General features: G+C 39.1%; 1 protein-coding gene across 3 annotated transcripts in view; it reads left to right on the top strand.

Annotated features, from left to right (window-relative positions):
- The first annotated feature begins 4,478 nt into the window (after positions 1–4,478).
- The window catches only part of TXLNG (taxilin gamma), a 49,988-nt gene continuing 29,150 nt past the window's right edge, over positions 4,479–25,316 (top strand). For 2 of the 3 annotated variants that reach the window (XR_550190.1, XM_008568442.1), the window contains exon 1: positions 4,479–4,688. Coding sequence is in view for 1 of the 3 variants with exons in the window: in XM_008568442.1 (XP_008566664.1) it covers positions 4,587–4,688 (102 nt within the window). In the remaining 2 variants the exon portion in view is untranslated. Of the gene's footprint in view, positions 4,689–13,117; positions 13,285–25,316 lie in introns of all 3 variants that reach the window. The other variant, XM_008568443.1, reaches the window with a different exon arrangement.

The raw sequence follows: 25,316 nt of genomic DNA, 5'->3' as shown, positions 1-25,316 counted from the left end.
GACAAGTCAAACTAGCCTGGTTCATTTAACTCCTGTTACCCTTTTAGATACGACTCAGATGTCATCTTAAACCTTCCTTAAACCTCCTCGCCACCAGTAGAAAATAACCCTCGAGAGGTTGCTTTGTAATGCCTCCATTCAATGAATTATGAGATTCTTTGTTGTGCTAGGGATGCATGACACGGGAACCTAAGATACTCAGGGGACAGCAGGAGGGACCACCCAAAACACACACTCTGATTTTTTTTTTTTTTTTTAAAGATGACCGGTAAGGGGATCTTAACCCTTGACTTGGTGTTGTCAGCACCACGCTCAGCCAGTGAGCGAACCGGCCATCCCTATATGGGATCCGAACCCGGGGCCTTGGTGTTATCAGCACCGCACTCTCCCGAGTGAGCCACGGCCCCCAAAACACACACTCTGTCTAGGGTAGATATGCATTGACCAATCTCCGGGGCCTGATACAAAAAGTCAAAATGTCCCTTTATTAACAATGAGCAATGTAAGTGTCTCATGGAATGGAAATACACACGTATCTCCATTCTCTCTCCCTGGTCAGACTCACAATGATGATCGAAGCACCTGAAAGGCCAGAGAGCTGGGACACCACTGAGCTTACTGTTCACATGATGTGTTTTGTGCCTACTTGCTCAAGACTTTAACAAACATCCGAATAAATGGACCCATATTCAGTTTGTATCCACAGCCCTTAGCAAGCCTGGAGAGAATACAATGTAGACAGAACATGGGGTGCCCCTTAAAGACTTGCAAATAAAGAACTGATAGCCCTTAGAGACCCAAACTATAACCCCAAGGATGGATCCTAGCAGAGATAAGCAAAGTGCTTTACACAGCCTGGGGTTAGTAAAAAAGAGCCTGCAGTGCTTTACAGAGGCTTGACAGTAACCTCTTTGAAGGCATTTAAGATAAAAATCTAAAGAAAGAAAGAGTCTATCAAAAATCAGGTTAGTTTGACCCAGGGAAGAGAGTGACCCAAAACAAAGCCAGGCAGAAGCTATCCTTTCTCTTGCCTAGCTTTGGAAGTTACATATCACTTCTACTACACTGTATTCCTTAGAAGCAAATCGCTAAGTCTGGCCCACATTCAAGAGGAGGGGAATCAAATTCCACCTTTTGAAGGGAGGAGCATGGAAGAACTTGGGGACAGATTAAAGAAACACCAGCGCCTCTATTAAAGATGTTATAAGGGCGGGTCCAAGTGCAGCGGTGTTTACAACTAATTGATCACAACCAGTTACAGATTTCTTTATTCCTTCTCCACTCCCACTGCTTCACTTGACTTAAAAAAAAAAAAAAAAAAAAAAGTTACACGGGTGGCAGGTTAGCGCAGTTGGTAGAGCAACAGTGTTGTAACACCAAGGTTAAAGGTTTGGATCCTCTTACAGCCAGCAACCAAAAGAAGAAAAAAGTTATAAAAGGCCTCTGAAATTCATATTTCTTATAGGACCAGTGATAGCTAGTATGTTTCTCTTGGGCAACCAGTTTGTTTTTTTGTAAAGTTGTGAATCAATTTGTAAATTGTTATTTCCTCTTTTCTCAGCTGCCAAGATGCTCAAAATAAAAGCAGCTCACCTCCAGGTTGTGTACAAGACCTTAAATTTTACGGATTCACCTCATTGTTACTTCATCTGATTTTCCTATCCTTTCACTTTGTTCTCATTTGTGTGTGTGCACATATACACATATATGACATAATACTATTTTTTTTTAATAAAGGCATTTAGTTTATTTCTCAAAAAAAATTTTGCTATAAGGGTTGAGTACTGTAATTTTACATGATCATCATTTTTTTAATTTTATTTATTATTTGTTTGTTTGTTTTTTTCGTGACTGGTAAGGGGATCGCGACGCTTGGTGTGGTGTCACCCACACCGCGCTCAGCCAGTGAGCGCACCGGCCATTCCTATATAGGATCCGAACCCGCGGCGGGAGCATCGCTGAGCTCCCAGCGCCGCACTCTCCCGAGTGTGCCACGGGCTCGGCCTCATGATTATAATTTTAAAATAAATCTTTTTCTGACCAACAGGTACCATTTAAGTGAATAGCTTGTCTAGGTCTGCTTTTGTAACTCCCAAATACAATGAGCACTTCTCTGATGGTATTCCCTAGGTCTTTTTAATTATCTACCAACCAGGAGACAGAACCCAGCCCATAAGAAAGTATGTGCTTTATAACTGCTGATTAATTCAGTTTCTTAACATAATTAAGCATAACAGCTAATCAGTATATTTAATTCACACTATTAATACACAGTTTCTCACCTGAAGGGTCTGACCCACCCAGATCCCCCAATTACTTCTTCTAACCCAGGGAAGCAGTGAAACACAACTGTAGAGAAAATAGGCGGCTCAGATTAGGCTAGCGCTGGCTGTGTCCCATTTAGGTGTGTTATTTTGTTCCAACTACAAATTCAAGATGACCGCGTTACTCATATGCAACGGTAAGTAGAAAAGTACAATACAAAGCTAAAAAATGTGATTTAGGGATTACTGGCAGCAACTACTTCTTTTTCCTTCCTTAAGAGGCTAACTGAAGGTTGATTCTCTGTAATTCTTGAGAGAAGTTAACTAAAAATTGAATTAAATCTATGTTCACTGCTATAGATTCAAATAGGAAAAACCGCTGGAAAGTAGCTACTGCAGCCAAAGTTTGCTGATGGAGAGGACTGGGCAGCTTGTTGAAGGCTCGTCATTTAAGTAGATTTTAGTTTGTACAAGGCCTGCACTCAACCCCCAAAGCATAAGGTATGACACAATATCTATATATCAATATATCTATATATGTTATAGTATATTGTATATATGATTCACCCCAAATTCCTTTTGAAATAAGGACATGCATAAATAAATACATTAAAATATTTTTCATTTCTCTTAAGACAAGTCACTTACATAGTTCTTTTGTTTTTCTTTTTGGCGACTGGCTGGTGCGGGGATCGGAACCCTTGGCCTTGGCTTTACGAAAAACACTACAGTCTAAGTGAGCTAGTCGGCCAGCCCTTGTTTTCTTAATGAAGATAACTTTATTGATTTTTTTTGTTCTGTACATAATTAAACAATACAGGAAATCGTGATGTGAAATCTCAGCACCCAGGGGGAAACATTCTTAACATTTTAACGAATAACATTTTAAACATCTCTTTATAAACATACTTTCAGGCAATTTTACATAAACGGAATCTTTTTTTTTTCTCGATCAAGTTTAAAAATGCTTATCATTTTTAGTAGCTGTATGGTATTTGACTGTAACATAATTTAACTACCGTGCATTTTGTCACCCAATTCCCTTGAAAATTGCATTGCTGATAGATTTATTCTGCATCTTGCTGGGACCTTTATATAGAGTGTCGGTATGAGTTCATTATCAGCTGTCACCTACGTCTCAAACTATGCTTTAGTTTTGAAATTTCAAAGCTGGACTGAGGTGTTCTGCCCATGAAACAGAATAATAGTACCTTTCAATTTTACAGAAATAAAATGGGTGGAATTTCCTCAACATTGAAATTTACTGTCATGTATGTTATTAAATATTTGGCGCTTGCTACCATTGTTTTGCATCCAACTCTAATAAAAAAACAAGGTAGGATTTGCACAAATTTCCATAATAATTATTTAAGACAATATGTCAGGATTTCATGATGCTCTGTGACTTTCAGAAGCTCGGCCACTGGAGATCTGGTTCCATCAGATGGAAACAGGGAACATTCCTCAGGAAAACTCCCCTCTCCCTCCCTCCGCCCCACCATATCAAGAAAGAAAAATCGACTCCGCAAACTGAGTTAGTTGAAAAATTTCAGTAACGAAACGGAGAAAGCAGGATACATTCAACATGCATTAAGCGCCAACTAATTGCGGATGACTAGAAGCCGGGGCGGTTCAGCTAAGGTGAATAGAACGTCAAACCCCACAGGAGCTCGGGATACGTAAACCGTGGTGACAACTCTGGTGGGAGGTCAGGACTGGATAGGTGTCTGAGCCCGAAAGTTCAAATTCTGAGAGCCATTCCATCTTCCGCGGTGAAAGCGGCGAAGTATTTCCCCTTATCCCCAAATCATTCGCACTCAGTTCGAACAGCAACAAAAACAAAAACAAAACAAAGTGTATCCAATCCGGAGTATTTCTAAACTTTTCCCGCAGGATAATGAGTGCCTTCGGGTACCGAGACACCGCCCCCAGAAACTACACGTCCCAGTGGGCTGCAAAGGTTGCTAGCACAGTTGGTACTCTCCCTTTCTCAAAATACAGCATGACGCTCCAATCTTGATCCGGGCCTGCGAGCCGTGGCCGCGCGGCCTGCTGGGACTTGTAGTCGGCTCCCGAGTCCCTTTCCCGGTCCGCGCAGACTCGCGCGGCCTCTGTCTGCCCTTCGGCTCTGCAGTAGCTCAGCCCAGGATTCTATGCTCCCCACCCCCATCTCGCTTCATCCCCTCGGGGGCCAACCTCCTCCGGTCACGGGACAAGCCTGGCAGGCGGCGATTGGTCGTGGGGGTTTGGGGGCGGGGCACAAAGCCCTGCGAGGTTCCGTGCCTCTTGTCGAGCCGCTTGTTTGGCTGCTGCCGTCACCTCATGGCGACGCGGGTAGAAGAGGCATCGCGGGGAAGAGGCGGAGGCGCCGAGGAGGCGACTGAAGCCGGACGGAACGGACGGCGACGCAGCCCACAGCAGAAGGTCAGTCAGGGATACGCTTGTTGTTGCCGGGCTGAGGGGATGGTCGGGCTACCTTTTTCGGGGTCCACCTCTTCACTCTCCCCGCTTATCTTTAGCCACGGGACGAACATCCGGTCCTCTTTCCTCCCAGGGGTGACGACAGTGGGAGCAGGTGGAGGGGGTGGGACCGGCATGGATGGGGTGGGAAAGGACGACGTTTGGGGTTTGGGGGCGCGCGGCGGGGGAGTGGGGAGGGAGGGCAGGGGACGCACCGGGTCTGAGGGGGAGGGGTGCTAGGCGGGGGCGCGCCAGGTGTAACAGCCACGTGTGGCCGGCGCCTCGGGGCTCCAGGCTCCAGGTGTCCTCTCTCCCAGCCTCCGCCGTCACCGTGCTCCCCGCGCTGAGCGCAACCGTGTAGGGGCTCACTGGGGTCCCGGGCTCAGCCTCCTCCCGTCGGGCAGGTGCGCGGGGCGCGCTGCGGGGTGCCCCGGGGCCGCTCAGGTGAGGCTGTTGCGCAGTAAGATAACCGCGCGGGAGCCGGGGCTGCGCTGCGCCCCCCTTCCCCCGCCCCCCGGAGCTCCCCGCCACTGCGCGGGCGGGTGAGCGCCGCGGGGCTGGCGGGGCGGGGGCTGCTCGGTCCCCAGGACCCAGGCCACGGGGCTCGTCTGTGGGCACCACGGTCCTGGCTGCACGTGGGGCCGGGGATGGGAAGGCGATGCAGGAGGACCTCTGTCCCGCAGACTTGGGAACAGCATCGCGTGACAGCCAGTCTTCCCAGTCCTGCTGTGTATACACACACACACACACACACACACACTCTCTCTCTCTCTCTCTCTCTCTTTCTCTCTCTCTATTTTCTTTTCTTTTCTTTTTTTTCTTTTTTACACCCTCTTTCTTTTTTTTAAGTTTGGTGAGCGGAAACATCTCCCCGACCCTGGCCTTTGGTCTTTCTGAATCTGGGAGGCAGCCTGGATCATTCCCCTTGCCTTACTTGACTCAGGTCAAGGAGTTTTCAGTGTCTCCCTGGGTACAGTAAAATCGAGACCTCTCTCAGAATGGGAGAATTCCACTTGTTCTGGAACGCAGTGGTGGAGTTCGAAAAGATTGCACAACAAATGGGGTACAGGGCTTTCGGGGTCCAGGAGCGGAGAACTGCGGGGAATGGGGCTGGGAAGGTGGAAATCCCGTCTTTTTCCTTGCAGGTGAATATATTGAAACGTTCAACTTCTTAGATGTGCTGCGTGATCACTCAGGGCTATTTAATATTACATAATTATGTATTTGAATACTCTTAAAAATCACTTCTGGATGAAATTACGAAATAGTACTTTTCTAATGTGATTCGTGAACTTCAAAAGGGAGAACAAAGGTCAGAATTAGCGTTTTGGGGCCTGTTTCTTAGGTCAGCTATTTTCATATCTCTGCATGAGGGTGTTACTACTTCTCAGTTACCTCTCTTTCTCTCCCTCTCTTTGTATTCTAAAAGAAAGATCCAGTGCTTGCAGGAGTGAAAAAGAAGCTGTGGACCAAATGTACTGTAAGGATTCAACAGTGTCACTTTGGACACTTACTCCCCGAGGGTGGGGAGCCAATCTCAGTGTTTGATTTCATAGGTTCCCCAGGGGAGAACTCTGAGAAAAGGCACTCCAATTGAGGACATCAGTTCCCTTTTATGCCACTGGGATAGGGACAGAAAGTCGCTGGATTAGGAACTGAGGTTTAATCAACTAGCATTTTGAACGAGCAAGATAAGAGGTAATGACCCTTTGATGTGCAGAGCTCTGCTTAACAGCTACATATGAATAGTCATATGTGTCTGTACTGTCTCATTTTTGTTTACTTACCTCATACTCCTTTACTCATACTTTTCTGGGCATCTTTTTCCTTTTGATTTCCAACTGACTGTGACACAGAATTGAAATACATGGTTAAATATTAGTTTTTGAACTTTCGTTAAAAAAAATTGGCTGAATTATCTTGTGTCTGCAAAAATCACTTAATCCTTACGGCTCTTAATTTTTTTATTTCCTCTGGGTCACTGACTTGAAAAAATATTCCTTAATTCTGACTTAATCTCTATCCTCTTTTTCAGGAAGCAGAAACGACGTTTAATAAATTTGGTTATTTTGAAAATATTGAAGGAATTAAAAGAAAAGTGTCTGTGTTGTCATTATTTGGTTATATTATGGGACTTGAAGTGAGGAACAATTGGAGATGGGCTTTATTGGTTCCCGGTTGTTTTAACCATCTGCTTAGTTACTCTTGATCTCAGTTAATTGTGGCACTGTTTCATAACTGTATCCATTTGAATGGTCTCTTCAGGTAACTTTTTTTCTTCTGGATGTGATGTTACATTTCTAGGGGTCTCTTGAAGAATTGTTTAAAACTGCTGATATGGGAACCACTAATGATATGTGGCTATTTAAATCTGTTTATTAAAGTTAAAGAAAATAAAAAATTCTGTTCCTCAGTCATACTAGTCAAATTTCAGGTGTTCAATAGCCGTGTGGCTAGTGGCTATCATATTAGAGCAGATATAGAATATTTCCACCATTGCATAGAGTTCTATTGGACAGCATTGGTGTAAAAAGATGGGTATACATTATCAAGTATTCCAGGCATTTTAGAATGTCAAGCTTATTCATATTACTTCCTAAATCCCTATGTAGAATTTGTTTTATAAGGTTGATTTTTAAAAAAAATAGATTTCTTGGAGCAATCTTTAGATTTATAGAAAAATTGAGGAGAAAGAACAGAGTTCCCATATACACCTTCACACACACCCTTTTCCTCTCTTATTTACATCTTGCATTAGTGTGGTGCATTTGTTACAATTGATGAGCCAGTAATGATATATTATTATTAACTAAGTCCATAGTTTAGATTAGGGTTCACTCTAATGTTGTACATTCTGTGGGTTTGAACAGATGTATAATGACATGTATCCATCATTACAGTATCATACAGAATAGTTTTACAGCCTGAAAATCCCCCATGCTCCACCTATTTATTCCTCCCGCCCTTTCTCCAAACTGCTGGCAACCACTGATGTTTTTGCTGTCTCCATAGTTTTGCCTTTTCCAGAATGTCTACAGTTGATTATTTTTTTTTAAACTAGTTTTTTTTTGGCTTGAGAATGTTAAAAATAATTTAACTTATTAAATTTATTTTTAACTCAAAGCATTTGGAAAAATAAAAATATATGGTACTCAGGCTCAAATTAACAAAATCTTTTTTTTTTTTTTTTCTTTTTTTGTGACCGGTAACGGGATCGCAACCCTCGGTGTCGCGCCCGCACCGCGCTCAACCAGTGAGCAGACCGGTCTCTATATGGGATCCGAACCCTCGGCGGGAGCGCCGCCGCGCTCCCAAGCCCCGCACTGTACTGAGTGCACCACCAGGCCGGCCCAAATTAACAAAATCTTACATTTACACAGTGCCCTATGGTTTTTATGACATGTTTGCACAGACATTGACTCTTTCAGCATCACTCAGATGCTATGGAGGCTGGGCAACTGTTATTGCCCCTCTCATTTACTGATGACAAACTGCTCACCAAGGTCAAGCGATTTGCCCAAGGGGTGAAGCCGAGTCTGGAACTCAGTACCCTTTCATCTACACTACAGTAATAGTATAGTAGTGGGTAAATAGTGTGGATTTTAGAGTCAAGACTCTTGGCTCTCTGCCACTTAATAGCTGTGCAACCTTGGGCAAATTTCTCAATCTTTCTAAGCCTCAGTTGCATTATCTGTAAAGTGGGGATGATGCTAATACCTACTACAAAGGGTTATTGTGAAGAATAAGTTGATGTGACACTTTTGGCACAGTAGAGGGCATGTAGAATTTTACGTGGTTTGGAGGGGAGAATATGAGAGCGATTCATTTCTCTTGTTTTTAGGATGTTGTTTGTAAATCCATCTAACCTTCATATTCTCCACTCTTTCTAGAATCTGTGATAGACATGGGGAGAAATAGGTCAGGATGGGGCAAGAGTGTGGGGATAGGAAGAAACCATTTCATTAATCTTGTATTCCTCCCCATTTGCCGACTTGATGAACTTCCACTCTTCTGGCACAGAGATTAAGTAATAAGAATCAAAGTGATCTATTATTTTCTAATTTTATTGCCAAGCTTCAGTAAATTAATTTCTTCTTCTTTTTTTTTTTTAAACTGGAATCAAGCCGGAGAAGCAGTGATGAGAACAGACCAGATATAATACATTCCTCTAGTAATACCACATTTTTATATCATAATATGCCATATTTATTTATGTTACTGGAAGTGTTTCATATGTTATTTTGTGTGTCATTTATATTGCTCTTGACTAGAGAAGTTTCATTTAGGAAAGTTTATGTCAAATCCAGATGATTTAAAGTGGTATATGTGATTTGCTTTTGTGGGATTCTTCGCAGGGTTCACTATAATAGGTTTCTTTTATGCTGTTCGGCTTTTACACTTTTCAAAAAGTTATGTTTCAAAGGAAAGAAATTTGAGTCTTCAAATTTGTGTTTCATATACTGTTAGGCATTTAAAATGTGCATGTGTTCTAATATTGCCTTAACTCTGCAAGGTAGGTGGTATCCCCAGGTATATAGATAAGGCATCTGAGGGTCAGTCAAAAACAAGCTAACAAACTTGTAACATATCTCATAGTGCAGTTTGCTTAGAGTTGGTATAGTGTAATTGTATAATTGATAGTACAACAGATGTCCCCTACTACTTGGGCAGTTTTCTGTTTACCTAGTGAGTTTTAACCTAATATCCCCAAGAAATCCCTTTGCCTCTTCTTCCCCTTCCCGACCCCCTCCCTCCCAATTCCTTTTTGTTTGATTCTAATGTGATTATAAATAACTTTTAGTTAATATAACAGATGTGTAAGTATTTTACTTTTTTACTTTTTATTTATTTATTTTGGCAGCTGGCCAGTATGGGGAACCGAACCCTTGAACTTGGTATTACTAACATGTCGGTATTTTAAATGTATAAAATAATATACAAATTTAATATAGTATTAATCAACATTGAGAATTAGCTATGTTTAAAATTTTCCCAGAGGGGGCATTTTCAGAAGAGGCTTAAAAATAGGTCAGGTGACGTTTAAGATCCATTCAGACCATGAGAGTACATTTTTATGGTGCAGTTTACTTCCTAGTTGAAATTCTGTTTGCATTTATAACTACTGAAATTTTATTAGTTGAAGGAAAAGATACACAAAATGTGTTCAGTATTGTCCTATGCTATCAAAATAATTTTATTAGCATTTATTGTTTAGGATGTTGATTTGCAGATTTGTTGATTCCCCAGAATGACCTCCATTATCCCCCATTTCCCACCCTATAGTCTGTCATGAGTAATGTTTACTTGCTAAACTACTACTTTTTCATTTATCTTCTTTCCCCACTCTGAAAAAGGTCAAGGTAGAATGGTTTGGTGAGAAAGATGTGCCAGTAGCTTAGAAGCACATTTCAAGAATCTTTTGGATTGAAGTGTGGGTCATATTAAAAGTGAGAATGTATGTGTTTTGTAAAATATCTTTTTTTTTTTCTGGCAGCTGGCCAGTACAGGGATCTGAACCCTTGACCATGGTGTTATAACACCACGCTCTAACGAACTGAGCTAACCGGGCAGTTCTAAAATATCTTTATTCAAATATTATTATAACAGTTCTGCTGTGTGCCAGCAATTTATATTCATTATATGTAATCAATCTTTTTACAGTTCTAGAAGGTAGGTACTGTATATCTCCAGTTTACAGATAAGGAAACTGAGACGTTGACCACCCTGTGATCACACAGGAGGTAATAAGTGGAGTATTCAGAGTTTGGGCTCTTTGGGCTCCAAAGCCGTTATCCATATTCCGTGTATCTTGTGCTCTCAACACATTTCTTGAGGATAGTAAAGGTCAGAAATGTGCTCCTTATTGATTGAGAACAAAACTTGATAGTAAGTAGGACATATAAAAAGAAGGCTTGGCATTTCGAAAAAGGTGCATCAGGATTGGTACACATGGAACTGGGGAAGGATGACTTCATAAAACCGGGACAGGGATGTTCTACTTAGGTAACCTGTAAAAGTAGAGGACCATTTTACATATAGAAGTCTGTGGCTTGAGAATGCTAATGGTGTGACCTAGCCCTACCCCTCTGCAAAATAGGTCAGGCCCCAGCATATTTCAGTGGCTTTGGGCATTAAAATGTTTAGATTCCCTGCTCTTTTTGCTGCTGAGATAGAGGTTTAGGCTAACACAGGTGTCTTTCAGATTGCAGATAATGAGTTACAGTTTTAGAGCTAGAAGTGATTTTGCAAATTGTAGAGTCCAGCACCCTTTATTTTTATAAGAGAAATAGCCACAGAAGCTAAATGTGAAATTTAACGAAGTCCTCTTATTCAAAAGCAAATGATGTACACAGTCTAATATAGATATTACCAGTAAATATACAGGGTTAGTACTTAAGAGATTACGAGGCTAAAGAAGCTGTGTTCTATCTAGACCTTTTTCAGACCCTTTTGCTCATTCTTGGCTTCTTCACTAGTAGGAGAAATCAGGTTCCCTCATTCCTGAGTTTAGCACTAGTGTGCATCTCTTTTCATTTATCTATTAATGCTTCCATGTGTTCTTGGTCCTCTTAAATACTGTGACAATTACTCTGGATCCTTTCACTGCTAACAAGTAGTAATTGGGACAACTCCTAGAACTTATGTTGCCTCCAATTTATGTCCCTTCTCAGAACTCCCATCATAATAAATGGCTTCACTCATTTATTTATTTATTTATTTATTTTTCCTTTTTGTCTTTTTTCGTGCCTGGCAACGGATCGCAACCCTCAGTGTCGCGCCCATACCAGACCAGGACCGGCCACGGGACCGCAACCCTCGGCGTTGCTCCCGCCCCCCGCTCAGCCAGTGAGCGGCCGGCGGATCCGAACCCTCGGCGGGAGCGCCACCACGCTTCCCAAGCGGCGCACTATAGCAGTGCGCCACTGGGCCGGCCCACACTCATTTATTTATTTATTAATTTTTTGGGTCACAGCTTTATTAAGAAATAATTCACATACCATACAATTTAGCCAAAGGGCACAAGTTAATGGGTTTTAGTATATTTACAGAGTGTGACCATCACCACACTTGCTTTTGTTTTTGTTTTTTTTTTTTTGGCTTTTTCGTGACTGGTAAGGGGATTGCAACCCTTGGTGCGGGGTCGCCCGCACCGCGCTCAGCCAGTGAGCGCACCGGCCATTCCCATATAGGATCCGAACCCGTGGCGGGAGCACCACTGCGCTCCCAACGCCGCACTTTCCCGAGTGCGCCACGGGGTCAGCCCACACACTTGTTTATTTTTAACATAACCTGGGAAGAGGTACTCTTTGGAACATTACAGAGAAAGATAAGAACTCAGTCTCTGCTTTCCATGACTGTGGATGTAGTACTTAAAATTACCTTATCACTGAGGCTGTTACAGAGGCTTCTGAACAAGCCAGAATGAAGGCCACAGGAAAATGTTTATACCATTTCTCCCTTGCTACCCATTTGGATTACACCAATTGTAATCCAACACCAAGATGTGGACCCCTCTCTGATTATGGTTTGATTGAGCCAGGCTTCTAATCTCTCTCCATCCCTTTTTCCACACAACTGGGTCAGAAATTCTCAAACTTTTTGGTTTGGGGATCTTTTTACACACTTAAAAATTATTGAGAATTCTAAGGAGTTTTTGTTGCATTATATCTAATAATATTTACCATATTAGAAATTAAACCAAAAAATTAAAAATTATTATTAATCCATTTAAGAAAGAACTGATGTAAAAAAAAAAAAAAAGAAAGAACTGATGTTGTACTAGTTATCTATTGCTGTATAACAAATTACCCCAAAACTTAGTGGCTTCAGACACTTATGATCTCAGTTTCTGTGGTTGAGGAATCTGGGTGTGGTTTAGCTGGGTCCTCTGCTTTTAGGTCCCTCATGGGCTGCCGTCATCTGAAGGATTGACTGGGAAGGATCCACTTCTTAGCTTACTCAGGATTCAGTTCCTCACCAGCTGTTGGACTGAGGCCTCAGTTCCTCGTGAGCTCTTGGCTGGAGACCTTTCTTGGTTCCTTGCCACATGGGCCTTTCCATAAGCATCTCACAACATGGCAGCTGGCTTCATCAGAACAAGCAAGAGAGAGTGCCAGCACAAGAGAGAAGGAAGTCACGGTCTTTTGTATCTTAATGATAGAAGTGACATCTCACTTTTGCCAAATTCTCTCTTCATTAGAAGCCAGTCACTAGGTTCAGCTCACTCTCATGGGGAGGGGATTATACAAGGTTGAGAATACCAGGAAGATCATTGGGATCATTGGGAGCCGTGTAAGAAGTTGCCTACCACACGTTAACGTAAGTAACATTTTTTAGAATTAAAAATAGCTGATTTTCTAAAATAAAAATGTCATTCTTGTACATTTTTGCAGATCTTTTTAATGAATGGCTTAATAGGAGGCAGCTGAATTCTCATACCTGCTTCTGCATCAATCTGTTGTAATATGCCATTTTAGGTGAAGTATATGAGGACAGTCTGGACTCACATCTATGTAGTTGGAACACGGAGGAGTATTGCAATAGCCCTTTTGGATAACTGGTAATTCTTTGATTCTGTTGGTCTGTCTTGCACATTAAATGGATTTTTTTCCAATGCATTTTTTTGTAATATCTGTTAGTCATTTGGAAAATATTGGTTTACTGAATTGTGTGGCAGTTCCAAATGTTGACACATTTTGTTATATGATATCAAAAAATCACATTGGGGGCGGGGAGGGCTGGCTGGTAGAGAGCATTGTGTTATAACACCCAAGTCAAAGGGTTCAGGTCCCCATACTGGCCAGCCACCAAGGAAAAAAAAAAAAATCACATTAGTTAATAAATCACCACTCATCTCATCAGAAAAGTCTTTTTAAGAATTAGAAAGCTGTCAAGCTCATTGTAGGAGAGTTTACAGAAATTCTGTTTTTTGGGCCGGCCCGTGGCTCACTCGGGAGAGTGTGGTGCTGATAACACCAAGGCCCTGGGTTCGGTTCCCACATAGGGATGGCCGGTTCGCTCACTGGCTGAGCGTGGTGCTGACAACACCAAATCAAGGGTTAAGATCCCCTTACCGGTCATCTTTAAAAAAAAAAAAAAAAAAAGAAATTCTGTTTTTTGCTTGAAAGCTCAAATTTTATCATGGGCAACAAATACTGTTGGCCTTGAAGTGACACACATGCTCTCTTCATATATTTTGGAGAAAATGTCTGCCAAATACGCAAGTCTGAGCAAACAACCATAGTCTTAAAAAAAAAATCTATGAAAAGAGCAGCTAATTGAGCTCATAATTCAAACAGCCATTCCTGAAGACCACCAGCATACTCTGGTGTGCAACAGAAGTGCTTTGTGTGTACTTCTGTGTCTTCACACACAATTAAAGGATGTGTTCTCAAGGGTTGAGATTTAATAAAATTAATAATGTTTATGGTGTCATCAAGGGCATTTTTTAAGTGAAAAAGGCTTTCCCCCCCTCTGTGAGTGCATGGTGGTGATGAAGACCATTCCTGGTGTAGTTTAGCACCACCGTATTGATTTGTTCTAAGGAGCCAACAGTGATACTTATTACAGCTTTTGTACCATCAGTGCAACACTGAAAAAGGCAAATAACATTTTAGTATTACTATGAAAATAGTTTTTAACCTTGTAGTCTACTTAGAAGAGTCCACAGATATATTTTGACCTTGTAAACTACCTGGAAGAGTCCACAGACCATACTTTGAGAACTACTGCCACTGAGTTTTCAAGAAGTAGGGTCTGCTTTCCCCTGCTCCCTCTTTCCCAAGGCCATTCTGTAAGAAAGTAGGCTTACTTTTCATGGGCTTGTTTCTAAAACTTGTTCTCAGGAATGTGGCATCCCAGTTATTGACTCAACTGCTTTATTTTGTTAATGGAGCTATTCAGTAATGCTAGCAACCAGAATCTTTTTACATTTAATTCCTGATGACCACTATAGAGTTAGGTTGTATTTGCTAAAGGCTTGAAGAGTATTCTAAAGTATTCACCATGATTTGTGTGTGTGTGTGTGTAAAATATGCATAACATAAAATTTACCATTCTAACCAGTTTTAGGTGTATAGTTCAGTGGTATTAAGTACATTCACATGTTGCACAACCATCACCACCATCCATCTCCAGAACTTTTTATTTTCCTAAACCTAAACTTTACCCTTTAAATAAGTCCCCATTTCTCATTTTCCCCAGCCCCTGGCAACCACTATTCTACTTTCTGTCTCTGTGAGTTTGACTACTCTAGGTACCTCATATAAGTGGAATAGTACAATAGTTGTCCTTTGGTGTCAGTTTCTTTCACTTAGCATAATGTCCTCAGTGTTCATCCATGTTATAGCATGTATCAGAATTTCCTTCCTTTTTAAGGCTGAATAATATTCCATGGTATGTATAAACTACATTTTGTTTATCCATTTATCTGTTGATGGACATTTGATATTCATCATTATTCTTTAATTAATTTCTTCAGCTCATCCCCTATAGTAGCATTTATATCCACACCAGGCTCAGTAAATGTAGGTGTCAAATAATGGCTTTTTCCCCCCTCACTTCCTACTCTGCTTCCTAGTTTCTTTATCTATATAATGGGGTAATAGTCTCACTATCTTAGAATTGTAAAGCTAAACTAAATAATGTATTTAAAATATCTGGCACACAGAAATTAGTAATGTTACTTTTCTTTTTGTTTTTTCTTTCTTTCAGTCAGAACTTAGCCTTGAAAGATGGTGCCTTACTTTGCCTTGCATTTTTATTTGTATTTCTTTCATTATAAGCAAGGTTGAAAATGTTTTTCTATATTGGACATTTTTAGTTCTTTAATTGTGATCTGCTTGTTCACAAACCCTTGAAAATTGGGTCTCTGACTCATTTGTAAGAGTTTCCTGTGGTCTTTTAGCTAGTCTGAAGTTTTCAATTATTATTTAGTAAATTGATCTTCCTCTCCTTTTTGGGGGGAGTTGGGGCTGGCCGGTATATTTTTTTCTTTTTAAATAGCTCCTGAGTTTTTTTACTTTCCTTAGAAGGCTTTCCCCATGCCAAGGTTATGAAAAAAAGTTTTATTTAGGATTTCTTCTAGTTTTTTGTGGTTTTCATTTTTCATGTTTCAGTCTTGGTATATCTGGAGAGGTGAGACAGGATATCACTTTGTTCCTCCCGTATGGTTTGGGAGATATGGCAAATCATTTATTTCCTTTACTAATTTGAAGTGAGATATGGCAAATCATTTATTTCCTTTACTAATTTGAAGTGACACCATTTTAAATATGGTAAACCATGTATGGGTCTGTTGTGTGGTCTGTTTTTCTTTTTTTTGGAGGCTGGCTGGTACAGGGATCAAAACCTGGACCTTGGTGTTATCAGCACCGTGCTCTAACCAACTGTGCTAACTGGCCAGCGTATGGTCAGCCTATGGTCTGTTTTTGAAGACAGTACTGTTTAAATAGGAAGTCTCCGACAAATATTTCATGGCTGAAATATAAATAAGATCTTACCTTTGGGAGTTTATATTTTGAGACATTAACAGTTTATTATCTTAAAGAATATAGGCATATTGTAGAGACATGTACACCAGAATCTAATTATATACTAGTGCACGGTAATATATCATTTTATATGTTAAAAATAAAAATCCTTTCATTTCATTCCTTTGTTCTAACAGTAAAACAGACTACTATTTAAGGAGGCATTGAGTTATATAATACATATTTTAAGGACTTTGATCCAAAATACTTAAAATAGGATTTTGAGATGAATGATTGCTAAAGTATTAGCTGGGAGGAAAACTTTGCTATCCAGAATAATTCTTTGAAAGATAAAATACCCTCAGTATATAAACTATTTTAAGTGACTTATATAAATCTAAAGTCCCTTTTCTAATTTAAGCTCGTGAAAATGTAATTTTTAGGGTAGGTTTGTTTGTAAAACTTTGTATTTGTAGATGTAAAAGCCCCTCAAATTACTGGAAGAGTTTATAAGGGAGGTTCATATTTTAAAAAAACAAAACAAAACAAATAAGGCCAATAGCTGATGTTCTGAGAGACATAGGGCACCTTTGATAGCTTTCACTATTTCCCTGGCCACTTCTGCCTTCACTGGCCCACACCAACTCTCTTGTCTTCACATTCCTGGTTGGTAGTTAACAACTCCTCGGGTAAGTTATTAGAAACAGGGTTGGAGGGACTTTTAGAGATAATTTATTTTATCCTAAAACACAAAGTTAAAAACAGCAACAACAAACTAATATCAGTTCCTTAAATAATCACTTCAAATTATTTAAAGATATCTCTGCCTCAAAGTTAGACGTGTTTCACCTCACTAAACCCTAGAGTTAATCCCTGGTAAAAATTCTACAGATCTTTCTCAATGTTTTCCTAAGCGCATAGTGCTATATGTAGCATACTGTGTGTTTTTAGACATTTAATTTCTTAGATTTATTTTGTAACTGCATCAGAGATCTATTTGACTTTGAACTTGCATTTTCCAAGGCTGATTTATGAAGTGAGAGGGGAGCAGTGTAATGGAGAGAACATGGGCTTTTGAGTTTGGTAGACCTGGTTTTGAATTTTACTGGCCCCTTTTACTGATTTTAATATGATCACAGGCAAGTTGCTTAATCTTACCAAGTCTCATCTTCCTTACCTGGGAACAATAAGGCCTACCTCTCAGTGGGGTGGGAAAACTTTGAGTGCAGCCTCGTGCAGTGCCACCTTGTACATACTAAAGGTTCCCTTTATTTGCTTGATAAGTTTCTCCTAGACTCTTTGGGAATCCAAGGCAAGCTAAGGATCTCTGCCCAGGAAAATTCGTAAATGTTCACAAGCCTTTCCATCTGCTCCCTCTGAAGGTCCACCCTAGCCCTAACTGGCAAGGACTGCGTGAAAACCGCTCTCTGCACAGGCCTAGCACTGGTCAAAGGCATTTGAGCTTGTGTAAGCGGACAATAGTTGAAATAATTAGGAAGTGAATGTGGGTGTTCACTGTTTTTTTTTTTTTTTTTTTAATACCAGTATTGGTAAAAGAGCAGCAATTACTTAAAATAATTTAAGTTCTTTAAACAAAATAAGCCAAGGAAATACTTCTTTTTTTAACTTCAACAATAATTGAAAGAGTATAAATGAAAATTTTCAACTTTAAAGTTGTTCATCTGTCTCTTTATTCAGAGTAGAAGGAAAAGAAACTCACTTAATTTTTTTTTTCCTTTAGTCTTTTATTTTTATTTTTTTCTAACGGCTGGCCGGTAGGGGGATCCGAACCCTTGACCTTGGTGTTACAAGGTGGCGCTCTAACCAGCTGAGCTAACCAACCAGTCCTCCTTTAGGCTTTTAATTTTCATGTGATTTCAGTTTTGAATGTATTGATTCAAAAAGCTATTACAGGGTACTTCTCATGTTCATTTGCAAAAATTTCTGTAATAGTTATTCTTTGCTCCTACAACTTATTGTTGATAAACTGGTGGCTACCTATTTTGAAGGCATTTCTTGGTCAGTTAGGGAGTCACCTTAGCTCCAAGTATTGAGACAGTGAAAAGAAGATTGTGAAATGTATTCTTTGACCAGAGGGGAGTGGCTAGGGTTGGAGATTATTGGTGTTTAAGGCTCTAGTAAACACTCTCGACACTATGGCGTGCTTCTCTGGTGTCTTTTAAGCTATGAGAGGTACACATGCTGCTCCTGAGTATGGACTTGACAAACAAGATGAAAGTGTGATAGCTTCTGTTTCATGATTTTGTTCAGGGAAGGGTTTTAATAGAAATCCATCAGGGAACTACTTAGTGTTGGTTTCATTTTCATTTGAGATTGGAATTTAAATAAACACTTCCCCTCCCTTCTGTTTGTCCTAATGATGGGTATTGTATTAAAGAACTCTATTCATCTTCGTGTTTAAAAATGTTTAAAAGCTGTTGTAAAGGTAACTCATGGTAACCAACTTGAAAGATGAAAACAGGCATGCTGTGAAAGTCCTTCCACTCCTGTCCCCTACCCACTTAGTTTCCCTCCAGTAATATGTTTTCTGCCAGAGATTGTATATGCTTCCCCACTCATGAATTTATACAGTCGCCTCCCACCACAGACTGCCAAATCATAAGGCATAAGGTACATACTATAAAGTACTTTGCTTTTCCCCTTATTGACCCATCCTAACAGACCAGTAATTACACAACTGCCTTATTCTTTTTTCACAGATGCTGTAGTACACCTTTGGATGGACATACACAATTTATTCATCCAGTCCATTCTTAATTGACATTTAGGGTATTTCTAATTTTTTGCTACCACAAATAATGCTGTACTGGTTATCTGTAGGAAAAATTAGTAAGAAGTAAATTTGCTGGGCTGAAGCACATATGACTTGATTTTTTTCCCATCTTATGAAAATTTTTTCTTTCTTTTCTTTAAGATGACCAGTAAGGGGATCTTAACCCTTGGTGTTGTCAGCACGACGCTCTCCCAATAGAGCTAACCTAACCAGCCATCCCTATATAGGGATCTGAACCCGTGGCCTTGGTGTTACCAGCACCACACTCTCCCAAGTGAGCCACGGGCCAGTCCAAGTGCTTAGAATTTTTATTTTTTTTATTTTTTATTTTTTTATTTTTATTATTATTATTTTTTTCTTTAAAGACAGTTTTGGATTTATGAAATGTTTTATTTGAAAAAGTTCACTATTGTACAGATATTAGGAAATTAATAAAGATATGTTAAATATTACAATTGCAACCATACCCTAATCATTTAATATGCTCCAGTAATCTTACATATTCACCTAGCTTTTTTTTTTTTTTTTTTTTAATTTTTTTTTGTCGATATACATTGTGGTTGATTATTGTGGCCCATTACCAAAACCTCCCTCCCTAGAATTTTTAATAAAATTTACATGTAATATGTTCTGTGATGTTTCCAAAATGTTCTGTTATTAGTGAAAGTAGTTTTCTTTTTTGAATTTTTTTTTTTTAATTACAGGAGTAATAAAAATTAATTGTAGGAAAACTAGAGAATACAGAGTTGCAAAAAGAATTACCATCTGTAATTATACCATTTAAAAATAACCATTATAGGTTTGATCCCTGTACCAGCCAGCCACCAAAAACAAAAACCAAAAAATTTAAAAAAACAAATATTATTAGTATCTAGATGTCTTTCCTTCCAACACTTTCTCTGTGTGAATGTGTGTATTTACATACATACGTGTGTGTATAGTGTGTATAAAAGGTATAGTGCACACTGTTTTGTAATTTGTTTTTATACATAATATTTTGAGAGCATCTCTCCCCATTGTTAAAGAGACTTTGATAAGATAGCTGGGCCAGGACAAGGATGTTTGTACAGTAGCAGACAGAGGGGTAGTAATGAAGCAATGTATTGTTGTAGTTTACTAACTATAACCTTAGGCAAAATACTTAAGCAAAGCCATCTGTAAAATGGTGATAATAATAGTACCTCCCTCATGGCATTGTTTAAGAATTATGTTAGTTAAAATAGGAATGTGCTTCCACTAGTGCTTAGATGTAGTATTTGCTGTATAAGTGTTAGTTGCTACTGCTATTGTTTATACAAGAGATTGTACCAAGAAAAGGCATCCAGAATGAGTATCAGAGAGAGGACAGAGTAGGAAATTGTATTGGCCACATGACATAGAATTCTCTTCTTGAGGAGATGAGGGCTGAGAAATCATTTACGATTTAAATAAAGTTGTGGGCCGAAGAATTTGCTTCATATCCAATAATAGTCCAATGCAGAGCCTCAAGCAGGTTGTTAAATGAATAGCCCTTGCAGTAGAAAAATTGGGGCCTGCTATTTCAAGAGTATTTGTAGACTAGGGTTTGAATCAAGCCCAACTGGAACTGGGCTTATTCATAAACAAAAAGATTTTGTAGAGCCAAAATAAATCTTTCATTAGCAAATGTGAAAAATACCCCAGTACTGCTACATAAAAATTAGTTGCACAGGAGAGACGGGAAACGTAAGACTGTCTTGTTTCTAATGATAAAATAGTAGTGGTGTTCTCTATAACTTGTGTATTAATGCTTAGGTACTTTCCATAGCTTATTTTCAGCAGCTATTTTTGCCCCTGTATGTTCTCCATCAGTTAGCATTCGAGTACCTTTGGTATATAAGCTATTGCCACCTAGGAGGAGATACATACCAAATAAGTGATAATGTAATATGTGTGACAGGAGTTCAGAGTTAGGAGTGTCTGGAAAGACAAAAAGAAAAAATAAGTATTAACCACAAATAGGGAGTGATGACATAAAAATAGAAGGAAAACGAGATGTGATATTTGTACACTATACAGATTAATTTAATATCCTTATTTATGCTGAATGCTGCCAGTTATTATTTTGAGTTAGGTGATCGTTTTTTGGCCTTTCTCTGGTCTTTAAGCTGTCTTTTTTTTCTTGCATATTTGAATAGTTATTGATCTATGTACCTTTAATCTGAAAGCAAGAGTAACTTCTAATTAAATCTTCTGTGACATTTAAAAATAGGTGAATATAGTATGTCTTTTCTCCAAATTGAGGGAACAAAGAAGTCAGCTGAAAAATCAGTAATTGGAGAAAATATTTGCAAATCATATCTGACAAGAGACTTGTATCTACTTATATAGAGAACTCTTACACTGATAACACCAAGGTACACTGTTTGACCCCTGTACCAGCCAGCTGCCAAAAAAAAAAGAAGAAAAAAAAAAACCACTTCTTATAATCCAATAATAATATAACAAATAACCCAATTTTTATTTTTTTTTGTCTTTTTTTGTCTTTTTCCGTGTCCGGCAACGGATCACAACCCTCAGTGTTGCCCCCGTACCGGACCAAGGACCGGCAACGGAATTGCAACCCTTGGTGTTGCTCCCGCGCCTCGCTCAGCCAGTGAGCGGGAACCGGTCTGTATGTGGGATCCGAACCCTCGGGCGTGAGCGCCGCCGTGCTTTCCAAGCGGCGCACTTATCCAGTGCGCCACCGGGCTGGCCCCTAACAAATAACCCAATTAAAAAATTGGCAAAAAATCTGAATTAATATTTCTTCAAAAGGATATACAAATGGCCAATAAGGACACGAAAAGATGTTCAACATTGTCAGTCATTAGGGAAATGCATATCAGAACCAAGATGAGGTACTATCATACCCAGTAAGATGGCTGTAATCAAAAAGACATAATACCAAGTGTTAGTGAGGATGTGGAGAAATTGGAATCCTCATACACTTCTGGTGGGAATGTAAAGTGGTACAGTTGCTTGGGAAAACAGTCTGGCAGTTCCTCAAAAGGCTCAACATAGAGTGGCCATATAACCCAGCAGTTCTAAGTATATACCCTGCAGAAATGTAAACATATGTCCACACAAAAATGTGTACATTAATGTTCATAGTTTTATTAGTCATAATAGCCAAAAATTGGAAATAATCCAGATGTTCATCAGTTGATAAATGGATAAATAAAATGTGGTCTATCCATTACAGTGGAATATTATTCAGCTATTAAGAAGGAATGAAATAGTGATACATGCTACAACATGACTGAACCTTGAAACTATGCTAAGTGGAAGAAGCTAGATTTAAAAGGCCACATAATGTATTTCTCAATTTATATGAAATGTCCAGAATAGCCAAATCTATAGAGACAAAGTAGATTAGTTGGCTAAGGCTGGAGGTAATGGGGAGATTAAGGGCCAATAGCTAAAGAGTATGGGATTTCTCTTTGGGGTGATGAAGTGTTCTAAGGTTGACTGGTGATAGCTGTACAACTCTGTGAATGCACTACAAACCAGTAAATTGTACACCTTATTTTTTATTTTATTTCATTTTATTTTTTTGTCCTTTTTGAGACCGGCTGCACCGCGCTTAGCCAGTGAGTGCTGTGAGTGCACCGGTCATCCCTATATAGGATCCGGACCCGCGGCAGAAGCGCTGCTGCGCTCCCAGCACCACACTCTCCCGAGTGCGCCACGGGCTCGGCCCAGTAAATTGTACACTTTAAATGGATGAATTATATGGTATGTGAGTTACATCTCAATAAAGGCATTACAAAAAAAAATCACTAATGGAACTGAAAAGCTGGAAATTAACCAATTCCATTTCTCAAGTAGCTTTCCTTTTTTTTTTAATTTTAATTTTTTATTTTGTCAATATACAATGTGATTGATTATTGTGGCCGATTACCGAAACCTCCCTCCCTCCTCCCTCTCCCCCTTCCCTCCCAACAATGTCCTTTGTGTTTGCTTGTCATATCAACTTCAAGGAATTGTAATTGTTATGTCTTTTTTGTGTATTTATTTATTTTTAACTCCCACAAATAAATGAGAACATGTGATATTTCTCTTTCTGTGCCTGACTTGTTTCACTTTTTATAATTCTCTCTAGGTCAATCCATGTCGTTGCAAATGGCAGTATTTCATTCTTTTTTATAGCAGAGTAGTATTCCATTGTGTAGATATACCACATTTTCTGTATCCACTCATCCGATGATGGACATTTAGGCTGGTTCCAACTCTTAGCTATTGTAAAGAGTGCTGCGATGAATGTTGGGGAACAGGTGTACCTTCGACTTGATGATTTCCATTCCTCTGGGTATATTCCCAGCAGTGGGATAGCTGGGTCATATGGTAGATCTATCTGCAATTGTTTGAGGGACCTCCATACTGTTTTCCATAGAGGCTGCACCATTTTGCGGTCCCACCAGCAATGTATGAGAATTCCTTTTTCTCCACAACCTCGCCAGCATTTATCGTTCACAGTCTTTTGGCTATTAGCCATCCTAATTGGGGTGAGATGGTATCTCAGTGTGGTTTTGATTTGCATTTCCCGGATGCTGAGTGATGTTGAGCATTTTTTCATATGTCTGTTGGCCATTTGTATATGTTCCTTAGAGAAATGCCTATTTAGCTCTTTTGCCCATTTTTTAATTGGGTTGCTTGTTTTTTTCTTGTAAAGTTGTTTCAGTTCCTTGTATATTCTGGATATTAATCCTTTGTCGGATGTATATTTTGCAAATATTTTCTCCCACTCTGTTGATTGTCTTTTAACACTGTTAATTGTTTCTTTTGCTGTGCAGAAGCTTTTTAGTTTGATATAATCCCATTTGTTTATTTTTCCTTTGGTTGCCTGTGCTTTTGGGGTCGAATTCATGAGGTCTGTGCCCAGTCCTACTTCCTGAAGTGTTTCTCCTATGTTTTCTTTAAGAAGTGTTATTGTTTCAGGGCGTATATTTAATTCTTTAATTTATTTTGAGTTGATTTTAGTATGTGGTGAGAGATATGGGTCTAGTTTCATTCTCCTGCATATTGATATCCAGTTATCCCAGCACCATTTGCTGAAGAGGCAGTCTCCTTCCCAGTGTATAGGCTTTGTGCCTTTGTCAAAGATCAGATGGCTGTAGGTGTGTGGGTTGATTTCTGGATTCTCTATTCTATTCCATTGATCAGTGTGTGTGTTTTTATGCCAGAACCATGCTGTTTTGGTTATTATAGCTTTGTAGTATAGTTTAAAATCAAGTAGTGTTATGCCTCCAGCTTTATTTTTTTTGCTCAGCATTGCTTTGGCTATCCATTTCTCAAGTAGCTTTCTTATTAAAGTTGACCCTAAGAGAGGCCTGAGGTTTTCTTGTTGAAAATTATTTATGCTTCCCCTTCTCTCTACAAATTGTGTGGTCATTGTATTTTTTTCTTTTTTTTTTTCATTTCTTTTTATTGAAATGTAATTGATTATACATATTCGTAGGGGAAGAGTTGAATATCAACACCTGTATACAATGTGTGATGATTAAATCAGGATAATTAGCATATTCATTATTACAAAATATAATCATTTCTTTGTGATGAGGACATTTGATCTCTTCTAGCCGTTTGATAACTTGCATTAATGATCATTTTATTTTTGATGTGGCTCAACACCATGTTTTCTGGGATTGTGTGGGTTTTATTATCATTATCACATGTTTGAGAAATTCTATTATGTGTTAGAGATAAGCAATCTTCTATTTTAATTCTCTCTTAATATTTCATCAATATTTAAGGTCAGCATTGTGGTCTTGTAGCTCTATTCCTATACCTGATGGTTTTCAGGGAATAGGTTTGGAAGTTATTTTTAAAATTGGGGAAGAAGATATTAATAGTACTCTTTTTTTTTCTCCCTGTACTGCTTTTGTGTAAATGGTTTCTGTTAACATTATCCATGTGCCCAACTAGTATATGGTGGTTTAATATTTGATATAAAATAGAGGTAGAACTATTAGCTAAATGTATAATGTAGCATTAAAATTATCACTTTGCATCTGCTTTGTTGATATTAATACTTCTGTAGTATGTTATTCAGGCATATTAATGACTTTAGGAAGTTTCTGCTGTAATGAAATCTTACAAATAATGTTTCCAAAAACTTCATTGTAAATTTTTAAAAACTTAATACCTATGGATTACACTTGAGAAACATTGCTCTGTGTAATATGTTACATATGGAAGTGAATTTTTTTTTTTTTTTTTTTTATCCGCAAAATAACATGTTGGAATCTTTATTTTATTTTATTTATTATTTTTTTTTTTTGTCTTTTTTCCGTGTCTGGCAACGGATCGCAACCCTCAGTGTTGCCC

This window comes from Galeopterus variegatus, unplaced genomic scaffold, assembly GCF_000696425.1.
Source record: "Galeopterus variegatus unplaced genomic scaffold, G_variegatus-3.0.2 Scaffold410, whole genome shotgun sequence".
Taxonomy (NCBI): Eukaryota; Metazoa; Chordata; class Mammalia; order Dermoptera; family Cynocephalidae; genus Galeopterus; species Galeopterus variegatus.
This window is presented reverse-complemented; position numbering and strand designations above follow the sequence as displayed.